Raw genomic sequence first — 17431 nt, forward strand, 5'->3', positions numbered from 1 at the left:
AAATTAAAGGATCGGTGTTCCTCATCAAAGATGTTTGCAGCTTGCTATTGGAGACATAGTAAAGAAATGAGTTACTAAAAAACAAAATGGCCAAACAACAGGGAAATGTCCCTTAGATTTTTGCTGCAACACCCATCCCCAGGCCTTTAAAAAAAAAAAAAAAAATCTGACATGACCTTTTAAACCATGTCAGAACATTTCCCTCCACAGAACATCATCATAAAAGTGTTGTATCTAAAATGAAAGAATTGAGCAGACTGGCTTCTCTGTACGTGATAAGCTGACAGTCCTGCAAGGAGGAAGGAGAAATAAAACCCGGAAGCCTGCCTCTAATGATGATCATTCATTCCACACTTCTCCAGCTTTCTCACAGTACATGTGTCTGGTCAGAATGAATTATAATCAAAAGGTACAGATACCCACATCCTCTACTGAGATTGTCATGTGGGCTTCTCTCCAATTCATCAGCAACATTCTTTTTTACGAAGGATGAATTATTGTGTGACATTTATTGTTTTTGTACGGTTTCCTACTGATTGAGGGGCTCAAAAATTAAAAACAACATATTCCATTTGCATTTTCTTTAATGAACCTGCTCACACTACTATATACTAACACTTGGCAACCATCAAACAATTTCACACCTTGAATATGATCATAGAGCAATGCACAAACCTTCTCACAAGTAAAACTAACAGAGCAGTCAATGCTGTACATCATTACATTAAATAGACCAGCGCATGCATCACTCTTGATATATCAAAAGCTGCAGTATTTCTTGCTAGAACAGGACATCAATTTCTGTGTGGGAGGCTTTTAAACTGCAGTTTATTCACCCCATTTCCTAATGTGTGAATAAATGGCTTTAACACGGGTTGCCTTACCTGGGTCCACGCCGGAAATGAGAAGGAACAAAAGAGATTTCTTTTGTGAAATCTCCGCTATTAACCATTTGACGTCACGAAAGTAATGCTGGTCATTATGTATAAAGCCTGCCGAGAAACCATCAAATGCAATGCGCCTCACCTCTTAAGGGGCAAATACCACCCCCCCCCCCCACCCCCCTTTCTCTTGAAAACATCTGCTGTCAATAAATTGGGTAAATTATCTCTTTTCCTGAAGGCAGGCAGATCCAGTAATTGCTCTCAATGATGTTAATCCAATCTTTTTAGTGAGGTCATAGGACCCTAGATTATTGCCAATTGTCTAATTAAAGATGATCCAGTGCCACCTAGTAAAAGAAGACTGTCACAGTGAGATTGAAAATTCAATTATCTGAGCATCCGTTGAGCAAAAATGTCATGCTCAATTGAGTATGGAAATTAATTACAATAGTTATCATATAATGGGAACTGATGATGGGAATTCTGGTACATATAAATACACTTGCTGTGTTTATAGACCTTTGATGTCGATATGATTAAAAACAGGAAATGAGAGATTATAGGAATATCATTCTTTATAGTTGGAATTAGCATTGGTTGACCACCCATGCTTGCAATGACTCATGATGACTGATATTTTAAAACTGAAAAATTAACAATCGGCCTTCTGGTCATAAACTCAGCAGGAACTCACCACACAGTACTGTATCTGCAAAAACACCCTTGCGTCGTGTTGTTAACAAGAAGAAAAGACTCCAGTGGGCCATGAACCATCAACACTGGACCAAGAAAGATTGAGAAATGGCAGATGCACATCCTTTTAGAGCAGCAGATTGTAGTCATTATTTCACTGTATTCAGGTAAACTGGTTCCTCTCTAGTTGGATTGCGTTCTTTATGTAGTTGTGGTGCAGTTTTGCGATGATTTCTTTAGCTAGATACCGCAATATATGTCTTCTGTCTCTGTTGTTGTCTGTCTACTTGCAGGTGTTCTCCTGTTAACATGGCTGCCCATCAGCTGGACCCTTTTGAGTGTTTATGGAACACTGCACCTGGAAATTAGGCTACCTGTGGTAAAAAAAAAAACAAAACAAAAAAACATCTAAGACAGATAAGATTTCAATTTAACTACCCCTCCCCCTCCCTCTTTGCAAAATGATTGGATAGACTTCCAATTATTTGTTTAATTGTATTTAAAGGCAAAGGAGGTCATTAAGAAAGTAGTGTCTAAGATTATTTTTTAATTGACGTTCTTAATGACCTCTTTAGTCGTGTCTAAGTAAAACTCGTGTTTTTGTGTTATTGTATGTATACATTTAAAAAAGTTTTTACTTTGGTTTATTATTCAACAAATGTCTATAAATGAACAGAATTAGTCTTTACCACAGGACGTCTTTTGGGCCTCTACTGTAACTCATATACCCTCATAGCAATGGATATACAACTTTTATATCTGAAAATGAATTAAATGATTAAGATAACCAAACTGAAATAATAATTTGCATAGTGGATTATTCACGTGACACGCACTAGCAACTATAGCTTAGCAAATTATTCACTAATATGCTTTAAGTATACATTAATATGACATTAAAATTATTGGGATTGTACAGTCCTATTAATGTACAGTGAAAGTCAGTCAATGTTCTAATGAAAATGAACATAACAGGGTAATGGGTAACACAGACACATTTCTGACTTTGCATTACAAACAACGCCACACAGTAAAGTGTACATGCAGGAAAAGTCATTGCAGTCCTGAGTGTTCCGATGCCTTATGAATTAACTGAAAATGTATGAGAACTGAAAATAACCCAGGAGTCCATATACTATCATGGGTAAACAGTCAGCAGTAAAGAAATGAACATAATATTTTATATGTATATATATATCTTGCATCAAATTGGCACAATAGAGAGCTAGATTCACCAGTAGAATGCATGTCATTATTAACACACTGACAAATTTATTTAGGGACGAAACTACATGTCAGTTGTTGTTTTAAGAGTACGTGCTAGAATGAAGCCTGGGATTATTACTTCTCTTCTATCTTTTTCTACTAGAGTAATGTGGTTTCAAATTTAGCCATTTCGAATTAATCTTCCTATCGTGACATCTAACAGTAAATATTGATGTCTGACAAGCATTTGTGTAATCCATTACTTCTTACTCCACTTGTTACTCACTTAGTAAGGTCAAACTGAGTGCCAGGAAAGAGAAATCGTTTGCTTTACTTTTAATCAACACTAAAATACACAATATGTATTAAAGATAAATTTAATTTGCAAGAATATTTAACATAATTCATTGGCACTCTGGCAGGGCCTGGCTTCTCTTTTATTATTATTATTTTTAAAAAAAAGGAATTTTCCTTCCTCTCAAACACAACAAAAAACTAAGCAATGCAATAGCTTCCTTCAAATAATCAGAACAAATCAACCAAAAAACTGAACCTGACAGCTCAGAATTGAAAAAAAATAAGTAAATATTTATTTTTGGCCATCCAAGCAGAACCATGATGTACTGTATTTAGTGACATCAGTGCATGCATAACAGGTGGCAGCCATCAAACTGGGATGAGTATCTTGTGCAATTATCCTAAGCGATGTTTTCAACATAAGTGACCTTGTGACAGCCATCACACATCAAGCAAAGGTCAATTATTTACAGTCATATTGTTCAGTCCTAGTGCGTGTGTGGTAGGTCCTGACGATAGACTCTTTGTTTCATAAAGTAAATATGGTGAATAAGCCTTGCATTTTTAGTCATCCATTCTATTTTGGAGGTATTTCAAGTATACACAACTTTTTAAGCAATGAAGTGTGTGCTTGACTGTTCCATCATAATGTGGGTGTGTTGACAAATCATATGCTGAGTGACAGATGAGAGCCCATTCTCTGTGTCAGGGAGAGACAGCTCAGAGACATGCAATTATCTGTACCACTCTGAGTTTAGTACCTAGATGCATCTGGATTGTGCATTGAATCCACTGTGAGGCAGGGAAACCCCTGTCCATGGCTGGGATACAAATATGGATGAATGAAACACTAATACAGAAAGCTTAATTACATCGACAGCTCTATATATTGGACTGGGATAATGTATCAGCAAGCAATCATGCGCAGAAGTTTGGCTGGTATGGAATTTGCAAGGTCATAATGGTAAACCTAAATCACACAGTAATAAATGAAATGTGACCTTAGGCTTCATGAGTCGCTCTGACTGTGAAGGCACTCTCCCTGAGTGCAGGCTGAGTTCTGTAGCCATGACATCGTAGCCTGCAGTTTGGAGCTTAGGAGTTGCCACATGATGACTTTGGCTGGAATTCCAGAGTCGTGTGATAGGATAGGGTTTCAGGTTGGCTACGGTTGCTAGGGGCAACCGTCAGTGTCTATTTGGATATCACATTCTCTACATCCATTATAGTGCCCGCCAAAGCCCTTTGCTCATGTTGGGATGCCATAAGGAATTCACTCAGCTTGTATTCTTTCCTATAGTTTTCACACCGCTACTACTACTGCTACTACTACTACTACTACTACTTCTACTACTACTACTACTACTACTACTAATAATAATAATAATAATAATAACAACAACAACAATAATAATAGTTATTATTATAATGATTATTATTGAGGCTAAAGAGCATCATGGCCTGTAAAATGTCTGGTGCTGTATGCTGTATGGGAGTAAGAGCACCCGAGCCTGAAAGGTTTGTGATTTACATGCAGACGGCAGCACGAATCCACCGTTTGCGTCACTGACAAAGAAATTTATTTTAAGGCAATTAAGGGTATGAATTAAACCAGGAAGTAGATGACCAAGTAATTAAAAATAGCATGATATGTATTGCAGGAGCGTGTTCAGGAAGAACGTCTCGAACCTTTTAAATCATATTTCAATTTTTGGTCACATTTCATTGGCAAGATATGAATAGCTTTGAAATTTATATAGTGGATTAATAATTTATAATACTTAAGCTGTCATCAAAGCTTAACTGAAAATACAGATTTAAGAGCTTAAGAGCTGAGGGAGGACATGTATATTGCTCTTGTTGCCTTCAAGAGCTGAAATTTCACATTTTTAGTCAATGATATAGTCTCTAAGAATCCTACATTTATAAGGACTTCCTACAGTCTTGTTACTCCAGATGATAGCAAAATATTTACTAGTATGATCCAGGTGCAATTACAATCAAGTCCTTATGAAATTTAGCACAGACAATGAACATTTTGCTCAAAGATTTTTGTATCCTTGTGATACAACAGGCACATAATCTGCTTTCAACACTTGTGCGGTGTCATAATGCTTTCCCCTTACTTTTATCCTGAATTCTGATTGGGTCATAAAGTTGTTTATTGTTTTATGTCAGAGGAGCTCACACCTGGAGGTTAGAGAATTTCATTGTGCAGAGAATGTTGTGTCTGATTGATTGCATTACAATTCTCTAATCTCTACTGATTACTCTGGTGAATTCTAATTGGATGCAATCATATTACCAAGGTGGAAATAATCTGTTCGGGACTATCTGAATACCAAACTCTATCAATAGGTATAGTTTTTCTCACCTGTTCCACTACATTTATTGTAAATAATTATGTTTTTTTTCTATAACTTTCTCTAAAGAAAAACAAAAAACAAAAAACAAAACATTCCTAATTATTTCCAAAAAATGGAATGGAACAGACAAGCACGCCTTAGCATTCATACAGTATAAGCCCAATCAGAATGTGTTCGATATGTTCCCCATTCACTCTAAATGTACCTAAAAATGATTATAATGTAGATTGGGATAATTTTTCTACACAATTCAGCAAGGCATGGTGCCTTGATGAGCTGTTAAATACAAACTAGTGAATAGCAGTGCACATGTAACATTTCCAAATATGCCACACTCTGACCATAAATCTGAACACTCAAGCCCAGTACTAATCCCTTGGTATACACACAGCTGCGTAAAGTTGATCTGAAGACAGAATACACAGTTAAAAACACCTCTAAACCGGCAGATTAAAATTTTAGGATTTTATATCTTGGCATTTTTAAAGAAAAAACATGTAACATACATCTATATCTACCCTTATAGTGCCTGCAAAACATTTAATCTGGTCTCATAATACTTAGCAGAGCATATATACTTTATACTAGCCACAGTATAAATGTTATCTCTTTGAATGCATTTTGACAGAATTTTCTCTGATTGTATAATAGCGAGGTTGAAGGTCCTGGTCAAAGGCTTAAATATAATGATACAAGCTAGGGGAACATGCTGGAAGCTTTTGAGACTTGCAGCCTGTTTTTAAAACGTATTACAGCTGCTTTCTGCAAACCTGCGCCATTGGTTGGTGTAATTTTATTTATTTATTTATTTAATTATTTACTTACCCAATGCATCCCAAAGTGTTCATAGTTGAGGAAATTGGAAGGGATGAGGATGGCTCCATTCTGAAAGACTGAACACATGGTGGATGTTAGAGGCTTGAATGCCTATGACAACCTCAAGTGTTTTACACTCAATGAGGCGGTTGTTAGTAATGACCTTCCATTGCCAACACAAGATAGATTTTATTCTCTGGAATGCAATGCTCAGTCAACCTTACCTGCAGGGATCACATAGCCTATGATTGGGATCACATTGAAAGAGAGAGCCAAGAAAAAAATTTCTATAGCTGTGCATTCTTTGTCTTGAGAGAGAACTTCAAATCTTATTCACATCTTAAATCACAAGTTGATTGGGAGATGGCTAATAATTTATTGCTTCTCTTTTGAAAGATATTCACTTTACTGTGCTTGATCATTGTGTTTAGAAAAAATAATTTTCATTACAGCATTGAATGAAGTCACATGACATGCACATAACAAAATGTGTATGCAAAATGTGTATGCAGACTAAAAGAAGCTTTGATCATTCTAATTATGGTATTTAGAAAATATAACTTTCTCAAGGAATATTTTAGATGAACTGGTGCCGATCCTCATGTATAATCTGCAAAATATTTGTATCTTTGCAAATATTTGTATCCTTACACCATGGATCAAATTGTTTCCAAAGAACCAGTTACTGTACATTAGCCTATTCCATATTTTAGATGTATTACTCATGTAGTCTCAGGAAGGCTAATGCAATGGAAATGTGACAACTACTGTGGAATGTTCCTATTTTTCATAATGTCAATGACTTAAGACTTACATTGCATTTTTTCCTTATTTTTTGCTCTGTGCTCAACAAATTGGTATAAGACGCTTTAATTAAATACAGACTATTTTATTTACTATTTGTTTTCAATTATATGTTTCTTATTTTAGGTGAATGGCTAAGTACTTATTTATATAAATAACTTTGCATTGTCACTGAAAACTCGTTCGGTCGTTTGCTCTTTCATGAGCAATCTTCAGAGGCTGTGAGGATTAGCCTTTAGTCTTCAACGGGGCTTAAGTCTTAAGGCATCTGTCACGTTACAAAGTACGCCTCTCAGTTTGTTGAACTGTGATTCCTTCCATGCCCTCGTCACAACCACGCAAGTTTGTACGGTTAGCCTATAGTGAGTACAGACTTATCGATAGATCTTTGTTTTTAAATGCAATCGGCATTCTATAAAAGGGGCGTTCTAGTCACTGGATCTCTACTTTCGTCTACAAGCGCTGGAGAGGTGCGATGTCTGTGACTTTCAGGGTTCCGTTGTATTTCTTCTTGCTGAGCCTTTCAGCTCTCAAGGGACAAACCCGATACCTGGAGGTAAGATTGTACGAGCGCGGATTTACTGTCCTTTTTAAAGTTACCGTGCATTTTGATCGCGTTTTTGGAGTTCAGGCTAGTTCACAATTCTAACGAAATAAAGTAATGATTGTATCAAATGTATTTTGCATGCACCTGTGTGTATAGCTTAGCCTACTGTAATTTACTGCAGAGGTGGATATCGGATCCGTATTCATTCATTCAAGACTCCCTTTCATTATTGACCACTTCATGAAAATGACTTTAGTTACCCTGCTTAATGAATCAATCGCAACGTTTTTATCACATCAACAATAATTTGCATTATTTTTCAAGATTGCATATAGGCTATATCGTCTCACTTTTCTTATAAAATTTCTGTTTTCAGGAAAATGAAATTACTCCAGAGGGATTATTCTCACTTCTGAATTCCGAACTCAAAAGGGAATTGTCTGAGGATTTTATATACCGTAGACCTCTACGTAAGTAACTATGTATGTTTAAAGTTTAAAGATGTTGTCAAGCCAAAAGTATGACATGGTCATACTTGCTCATTTTTTATTGTTATAGTCCATGTATAAAACAATAGTCTGCTTAATGTATGGAAGCCACATTTATTTCATTAGGTTACTTCATTGAGATATTATTCTGAGTCAAAATTATTGCATGCACTGAATTTATATATATATATATATACTAAATGTCACAAGTGTACTTGACTCATGAAGATTAAAAGATCACAATTATTATACAATAAAAATGCAATTACATTCTTTTACAGTACTAGCCTAAAGACTGTATATTGAGTCCCAGCTGATGTTGGTGTGAGAGATTGTTAGAGGGCTGACAGGTCTGCTGTTTTGTGTCAGGATGTCTGGACATGCTGGCGACGGACGGGCAGTTCACCTTCGCCGCAGACCGCCCGCAGCTCAACTGCGCAGCCTTCTTCATTGGCGAACCCAATGAGATGATCAGCATAGCGTACGACAACGTGAACATCGACTGTGACGGCGGGGATTTCATCAAGGTAATGCACCTCCACTGCGGCTGTGTCTTCAACCACGGAGGACAGCACTGCCTGTCCCCCGCGACCTGTCTGTTCTTCACCTCAGCTGTGAGGATCAGCTGAACATGCATGTCATCTCTTATTGCACTGTAATGGACTCGTGTCACCAAGGTGATCATGGGAGAATGGGGTCTCTTCTGCCTTTTTCAGTAACCATTTTGTATTCAATTTGCAATCAGGATAATTCAACAAACCGCAAGAGTTTATGTATTCTCTGAGAGTGGGATTGTAGTGAGTTGAGTGGACCAATGTTTCTTGCAGGTATTTGATGGCTGGGTTATGAAAGGTGAGAAGTTCCCCAGTTCCCAAGACCACCCTCTCCCTCTGTACGAGCGATACATCGACTTCTGCGAGACTGGCTCGGTCAGGAGAGTGGTCCGCTCCTCACAGAATGTGGCCATGATCTTCTTCCGCATACACAACGCCGAGAGTGGATTCAGCATCACTGTGAAGAAACTCCTCAACCCCTTCCGTGAGTTCCCCCTCCTCCCTCCAGGAAAAAAAAAAAGAAAATGAAAAAGGAAAATAACACATTTTTGTACGCTCTCCTGACAGTCTGCTGCTTGGGGGAGATTCAAAAACAAAAATCGATTGTACGGCCAATGTTTGTGTGCAGTGTGAGCATATAGTCCAATAGCTTTTCCCCTCTGTGTTGAGTCATATGCATAAATGGTCTGTAAGCAATTTAGTTTGATCCTCTTCGCTACATCTGCCTTCATGCAGACTGATTTTCAATGGGAGATGACATGCAGAAAGGAATGTTATGTGCCTTAAACATTGTGCCTCATATTGGAATTTATTAATATTTACTGTGAAGATATTAGGACATGAGACATATGGTCTAACAAAACCAATAAGTTCTTCTATGAACAATTTTCAATGTGTTTTTTAGCCATATATATATATGTCACATAATGTTGTAAAGATGATAATTTTCCAAAGGAAGACGCATGATTTCCAGTTATATGATGTAATAACATAATACAGAAGGTGGATAAGAACATGGTTTAATAGCAGAAAACAATTCATATAATTTTGCATTATGAAATAATTATTTTTGTGCCAACACTCAAATTCATCCATGCTATAATTAATATTTTGACCAAATGCTAAGATGTCACCCAAATCTGTATATGAAATTACATCATCGTAAAAACATGGCCTACGTCATGAGTTACAAATTCATGCTTGAATAGTCATAGCTAAAGTGCATTTATTGTGGCTTTATTGGTGAAGCGCATCTAATAATGTAATATAAACAGGAAATGTACAGACGAATTGTAAGCTCAATAAATCAGACATGACTGGAACCATTACTGCTTCTAAAGGTGAGAGTAAACAGAGAGTTTTGTATGTTTGTGTGTCTGTCTGTCTGTCTGTGTGGGTGTGTGTGCATGTGCTTGTGTGTGTGTGAGGGAGAGAGAGAGAAAGAGAGAGAGAGCATTCGTGTGTTTACTAAATGTTTCATAATTAAAACGTATCATTGTTCTAATTGTAATACCTCAGTTTATTTGCTTAAGCCAACATTATCCTTGATTTTACGCTTATCTATCCTCCAGCCTGCAACATAATCTCACAGACCCCAGAGGGCAGCTTCACAATGGTGATCCCCCAGCAGCACAAGAACTGCAGTTTCTCCATCATATATCCTGTCGAGATTCAGATAGCTGAGCTCAGCTTGGGGCACTTCAATGACTTCCCTGTTAAGGTGAGGACCAGCTTTCTTTACAGTTTTACATGGACCCTTCTTACTGTAGTCAGCACCCGCTCCATTAGCAAATCAACAGTTTGGCTCATTTATGAACACTGGAGTAGTACAGGAAAAGTACAAACACTGTGTGCCTCGTGACCTAGTGTTGTGCATGCATATTTTTAAGGCCTGATAAATAGTTTGATGATAAAAAATGATAAAAAAAAGTTTGAGATCAGTCAAAAATCATTTTAAAGACAAAAATTGTGACTGATTGTCTCCAAGAGAGTGCTAGTCTAAAATGTATCAACTGTGTCAATCAAAGCCAAAATTGTCCCAAAAAAAACCCTGAAGTGATATTTTTAAAAAACTGTTACAAACCCAAACACATACTATTAATGTTAATTGTTTTTTTTATTTTTTTATAAAATGTTGAAGAGAGTGCAGTGCCACAGTGGTACAGTAAAATAAGATAAAAGAAAAGCTGGAACATAAGCTGAAATGTGCGGGAGATAGCTGTCACAGGAGGTTTCTTTCTGGGTGACATGTGCATAATGGCTGTTTGCTCATTTCTCAGAGGGTTGTCCCGGGGTGTGCTGGAGCTGGAGATTTTGTGGAACTCCTGGGGGGCAATGGTGTGGACACCTCAAAGATGTTCCCTGTGGCTGACCTCTGCTACTCTTTCAGTGGCCCTGGTGAGTAATGCCAAAATTCTGTCTTCACATCAACAGGAAAAACATTGCAAGATCACTTTGAAACTATGCACTTTTCATGCAAATAACTATGTGTACTGAATTAAAGGAATAAAAGAGGATGCACATCCAGTGTTTTAGTGCTGGTAAACAGATCTCAAAATAAGGATAAAACATGCAGATTTTTTAATGCGTAGAATTTTATAAAGTTGAATAACTATTAAGTTCACAATGCTCTTTTCCATTTGATAAGTCTCACAAAATTGAGAATCTAAATACTGCAAATAGATTTCCACTAAGGGAAATGTACAAAGTATCAAACAAACTATACAATAGAAGAGTTACACATGATATGGTGATATATGATGGCATTTGAAAACAGCAGTTTTTCTGAAGCTGAAATGTAAATGCAGTTCGCCAAATATAATTTAAACTCTGAACTTATAAAGTTAAAAAAGAGGAAACATACAGGATGCTCATGTTTGGGAATACCTGGTTAAAAAGAAATACCTGGAAACCGAAAGAAGCATGCAGTCTTGTTTGGATGTGAGGACGATTGTAACCCAAGTCTATTTCGGTTTGCTTTCAGCTCAAATGAAGATAGGGTGTGAAAACACTGTTGTGAGGATGGTATCAAGCGGCAAATTTGTAAACCGAGTGACTTTTCAATATCGACTCCTGGACCGCAGTGAGCTTCAGAAGATCAAAGGGAACAACGTGGAGGACTTCTGTTTCACTGAATGAGTTTGCATTTCTGCCTCATTAAAGCGAATGACTGAAAGCCAAATAACCATGTGGCTGAGGAGGCAGCATCAGGCAGCATCATGGAATCATACATTTCTTTTACAGGTTTATCTATTTATGACTTCATTATTTTTTTTGTCATATATATCGAACCCTTCACTGGTATAGGATCAATAAAAACCTATTTTGTGTTTGTGTGCACTGCTAAAACATTATTTGGCATTCCCTTTCTACAGTACTATATGAAAGGCAAAACAAAATAAGTTTTAGTGATCATATAAACATTACAAACAGTTCTACTCTAAAACAAACAGAATATTTATAGCACTTGCTAAAATGTAAAACAATAAATAAATAAATACAAAAATTAAAAAAGTGCCCAATGCAGTGTATAAAAGTCATGTTAATTGTATGCTAATGTAAATAATATTCTATTTGTTTTAGAGTAGGAGTGTTTTAATGTGTAATCATATAAACATTCCAAACACTCATACTCTAAAACAAATAGAATATTATTTATATTACTTGCTGAAATGTAAAAAATAAATAAATAAGCAAGTGCCCAATGCAGTGTATAAAAATCATGTTAATTGTATGCTAATATATCATTTGTATCAAACTTGTTTTTAATAAAATTGTACTGCATGGTAAAGCAATCTCTGTAGTTGATAATTACTGTAAATTACTGTTTGCAAAATAACGTTAGTGTAGCGCGTAAGCCACACTGTCCTATAGTTCATAAGTCAGTAATGTTTAAATTCAGCCATGGCACCTTAACGATAGCTTATAAAATTGCATTTTCTCTCTTTCATATAACTGAAATGGAAAAAAATCAGAACAATATTTCCTGCAGATTTATTTCCAAAACTTTAAAATGTAGATTTAGAATTATTTTTAAAAAATTTTCAGGAATTGTACAGTACGTACAGTGTAGGCTGTTCCATGAGTTTATGATTTAACAACAGCCCTGTATGAGAAGGTTTCTGTGACTGATAACTATTGGTGGGCCTCTGAAGTAACACAGTGGGACTAGCATATAATCAAGGTGAAATAAGCTGCACTCTCTTTTTTCCTCAGCTCAATGACAATAGCAAGTTACATTGTACGTGAAAGCTTAGCCTAATGTTGCCAGGCCTGTGGTTTTCCTGCCAAACGGGGCTGGATTTAATGAAGCTGTGTGGAAAAAGTCTACTTCCGTGTGTGTGGGTGTGTGTGTGTGTGTGTGTTTGGTCTAATTTAAAATTTTGACATATGCACAGAATAAACGAGCATCACCACACATACTGCACAGTAATATGTGTGGACATAAAGTGCAACACCAGGGCAACACCAGGCACCCCCCCGCCTCCCCCACCGTACATCACACCCACACACCATCGCTAAAAAAAACTAGTGCCCTCTGCTCCTACTGAACAACACCAGTACTTCTCCTCCCCCCTGAACAACATTACCCACAGGTCTAGAGATGGCTGTCAGCATTAGTCTAAGTTACTGGCGGTCAAGGGTTCTCTTGCTATCACTCTCCTGATCATCACCTCTCAGCAGCATAGACACTCTTGTCACCTTCACTTGCAGTTATATCCAGAAGAAATTCTGCCTCAGAAGAATTACATCTCACCATCTGTTCGTACTGCCATCAGCTGAAAAGCGAGCTGTCATTATCCTAACTTGGACAAGATCTACATTCTTTTCACTTACCGTTTTGTTTATTTTCTATTGGCTCGCAGAGCTTTAAAGCCTCACCCAAGAGCAGCGTGATCTGTTTTTAAGCAGAGAGCACAGCATCAGAAATCTCAGTGAATTTTGCAATATAAGTAAATGCAATCTAAGCTAAATGCAATTGTGGACCATACCTTACTGTATGTATTCCACTGAAATACATGTTGATTCTATATGCAGTATTTACATTCCAAATCTAAATAAATACTTGCTTGAAATATGTACTTGAAGAAGTACTTGAAAAGTTGAATATATTGTTTTTGCATAGAAATGCAGGTCATGCAACAGTGCATGAAAGCCAATGTGCCAACAGTTATCATAAATGGAACATTTTTACATCTGTCAGTCAATTTAAACAAAATTAGATATTTTCACCACTGGCAATTTAAAACAATACAGCGTCATCCGCAGGTATTTGGACAATGACACAATTTCTGTCGTTTTGGCTCTGTTCTCCAGCACATTGAATTTGAAAAGAAACAATGAATATGAGGTTATAGTGCAGACTGGAGATGGGGGGGGGGAGGGGGGTTGTATTTCCTATAGGGATTAGCTGATATGGATGTAAATACCCTCAAATTAAACCTGACAGTCTGCAATTTTACTTCATATTTAATTGTTTCCTTATGCTGGAGTATAGAGCCAATGTGCTGGAGTATAGAGCCAAAACACCAAAATTTGTGTCACTGTCCAAATACAGTGCCATGAAAAATTATTTGCTCCCTTCCTGATTTAGTCTATTATTGCTTATTTGTCATACTGAATGGCTTCAGATTTTAAAAAATGTACCATTAGACAAGCACGAAACCATCCAGACCCACGGCGCACCTATACTAACTATATAGCTAGCTAGCTTTGGCATGTCCTCACCTCTGTAACGTTATTTGTTGTCCTCCGTGTGTCCATACATCTGTATCGGTGGTTGTAGCTGTGCGCCCTTAGCTCCTACTCATGCCTGCAGGATAGCATCTGTACACGCTAACTAGGTTAACTAAAGTAGGCGGTCCATAGGCGCTAACTAGGTTAACTAAAGAAAGCGAAACTCGAACATGTTAGGGTTAGCTAAAGTAATGTTAGGCGATAAAGCTGTGCTTAAAAATGTCGTGCCGTACCACCTGCGCATGCGTCCTATTAAACGTCCTATTAAACGAAGCACCAAAGGTTGTCCATGAGTGAGTGAGTGAGTGAGTGAGTGAATGAGTCACCATAATTTGCCATGCATAGCCCACGGTGGCAGTCCTGCCTGCGCGCCGTGGGAACAAAGGGAACCTGAGTAAACATTTAAAAAGAAAATTTTTAATCATTATTTCATTTATTTAATTAAAAAAGTTATCAAACACCCACATCACCATTGTGAAAGAGTAATTGCCCTCTTAGTTACCAAATTAACCAATTAACCAAATTTCGCTCATATTTAATTTATCTTTTAGTATTTTGTATTGCATTGTAGTTATTTTTAATAGTGTGGTCTGTGTGTTTGTGGTGGTAATGTGCCAGTTTTGTAATGGGTACACAAGATTTTTTGTCTGTCTGTGCATGTTTTTGGGATGATGCGTGAGGATATTTAGCAAATGTGCATGCACGCGTGTGTATAGCAAGAATTGTTGTGAATTTAGATGTGTGTGTGTGTGTGTGTGTGTGTGTGTTGTGGGATGGTGCGTGTGTTGCTTTTGTTTGGTGTATAACAAATATGTTAAAAGAATCACATTGATGTATATACCTGTGATACATTGTATGTGTTTTTTAAAAGCTACAGAAGACAAATTCCTCTCAACTATGTTTATACAGCAATTGGTTTAGCTTTTGAATTTTGAATCTGAATTTATTCTGAGAAGAAAAAAAATTGGTGAAACAGATTAAATGCATCACTATACAACCGATACCATTCCAAATCCATATAATGTATCACTCAAATGTAATTATCCAACAAAACTGTCTCTCTTGCCAAAATAGACTGGAATTGAATGTTTGGCTTCATTAAATTTTTCACTACAGTAGGAAAAAAGTCTACAACGTCATATTCTTCATGATGCCAAAGATAAACATTGCTGTGGAGAGGGGTGTCTCAATCTATTCCTGATTAACGTCTGGAGGCATTATCACAGCATGACTCAGACATCCCAGACAGAAACTCTGCGTAATGACTGATGAGACCCAAAATTCTCACCAGGTAACTGAAACACATATTTGTGCTGTTCGTCATCTGCATCCAGAAATTGCTACCATGCTGAGACACACCGGTCTATCACAGGGAACATTCATGGACCACCTGAGCCCAGCTAACCATACGCTAAATGCACATCATTAATCGATCAGTTTTGCAGGCCCCAATTTACGAGGACAGCTGCGGAGCTGAAATTAAAGTGTCAGTCAGGGAGACTTGATTATCCACGCCATCTTAGTCAAACAGTATCCGTTTGGCAACTCCTCATTATTTTTAATGTTACTTTGATTGGTGGTGCTGGTTATGCTCCTAGTACCGTAGTCTTGCAGTGTTGAAGGAAAACAAAAGAAGCTGCTTTCCTGGAGCCCAAGTGGTTCGTCCTTGTTCCCTACAAGCAGATCATTTTAAGCCACAGAATTGTTACTTTGTCAAACATAAAATGCACATGTTTCTCACTATGACAAATGAAACAGTGATTAGATTATTATGCAGTCTCTGGTACTTTTCTATATATGAGAGTTAACATATCTCTATGTAGTTTGTATTAAAATAAATCATGTCCAATCCAATTAAATTGCACCCCTTCCCCTCTTTCCCCTGATTTGCTTTGTCTTATTTTTATAGAACATTACACCATACTTATATATTTTTTTATACAATAATCTACTTCAGTTAAGGCTGTTCTTAGGCTTTTTAAAAATTTAGCGTTACAAATTCAAAATTATGTGTTGAATTTATCTGGGTTCACTCATTTCTGATGTCTGCCTGCCTGTAATGCCAAAGCAGCCAACGAAAACGTGGTGTGGTACATGGTGGAAGCCAGGGGCAATTTATTTTTGCAATTGAAAATGAACAACTCCATTTTGCTCCAGATGACTCACATGTCTGTCTGTTGATTAATTCCTATGTGGAATAGCATTTGCGACTAATGGACAAATCAATCATCAACGTGTGTGCCAGTGAGGGTCAATATTCCACCCTTAGCTCTTGTCCCTTCAGGTTCTGTCTGGGTGTTCCACAATATTGCACAGTGGCTTTAGCATTCCTTTGCAAAGTGCTTAAACATAGTTTGGCTGTGGAGTCTTATTCCATCCATCCATCCATCCATCCAACCATCCATTATCTAACCCGCTTATTCCTGGTCAGAGTCGCCGGGGAGGAGGGGTGGAGGTGGCTGGAGCCAATCCAAATATGCATTAGAAAAGAGGTAGGAATACAACCTGGACATGTTACCAATCCATTGCAGGGCACAAACCATTTGCTCAAACATTCATACCTTTAGACACCAATTCGCTTAATCTGCATGTCTTTGGACCATGGGAGGAAACCAGAGTACCTTGACATGGGTAGAACATGCAAATTTCACGCAGAAAGGCCCCAGCCTTTATTATATTTTAATCTTTGTTTTGATCCATATTTTATATTTATATTTATATTTCTCTTGATTTGTTGTTGACATAAAAACTTGAGTCCAAAATCATTTAATTGCTTAATAGCAATCACAAATTAGTCTAATTGAATTGCTATAATATGACCAATTATATATTTGGTCATATTATATAATTAAGGACAACACCGTTTCTAAGGACAAGCAAAAGAATATAACCTGCTAGGCTGCATCCATTGGGTTTTGTTTAAAAAAATACCCCATATGCTAATTTAGTTTTTACGAGATGAGGAGAATATGCTCTCTTAGCACTGTTTGAAAAGTTCAAGTTGTCATCAAGGTTGTCATTAACGCCATTATGAACATCC

At 37.1% G+C, this 17431-nt stretch overlaps 1 protein-coding gene across 1 annotated transcript; it reads left to right on the forward strand.

Annotated features, from left to right (window-relative positions):
• The first annotated feature begins 7315 nt into the window (after positions 1-7315).
• crhbp (corticotropin releasing hormone binding protein) lies at positions 7316-12449 on the forward strand. The gene is made up of 7 exons (XM_035390376.1): positions 7316-7622; positions 7990-8083; positions 8471-8628; positions 8929-9139; positions 10227-10375; positions 10935-11052; positions 11639-12449. Exons 1-7 carry the CDS (start codon positions 7542-7544, stop codon positions 11791-11793), a joined length of 966 nt encoding a protein of 321 aa, XP_035246267.1. The 5' UTR covers positions 7316-7541; the 3' UTR covers positions 11794-12449.
• The last annotated feature ends 4982 nt before the right edge of the window (positions 12450-17431 follow it).

This window comes from Anguilla anguilla, chromosome 14 (genome assembly GCF_013347855.1).
Source record: "Anguilla anguilla isolate fAngAng1 chromosome 14, fAngAng1.pri, whole genome shotgun sequence".
Taxonomy (NCBI): Eukaryota; Metazoa; Chordata; class Actinopteri; order Anguilliformes; family Anguillidae; genus Anguilla; species Anguilla anguilla.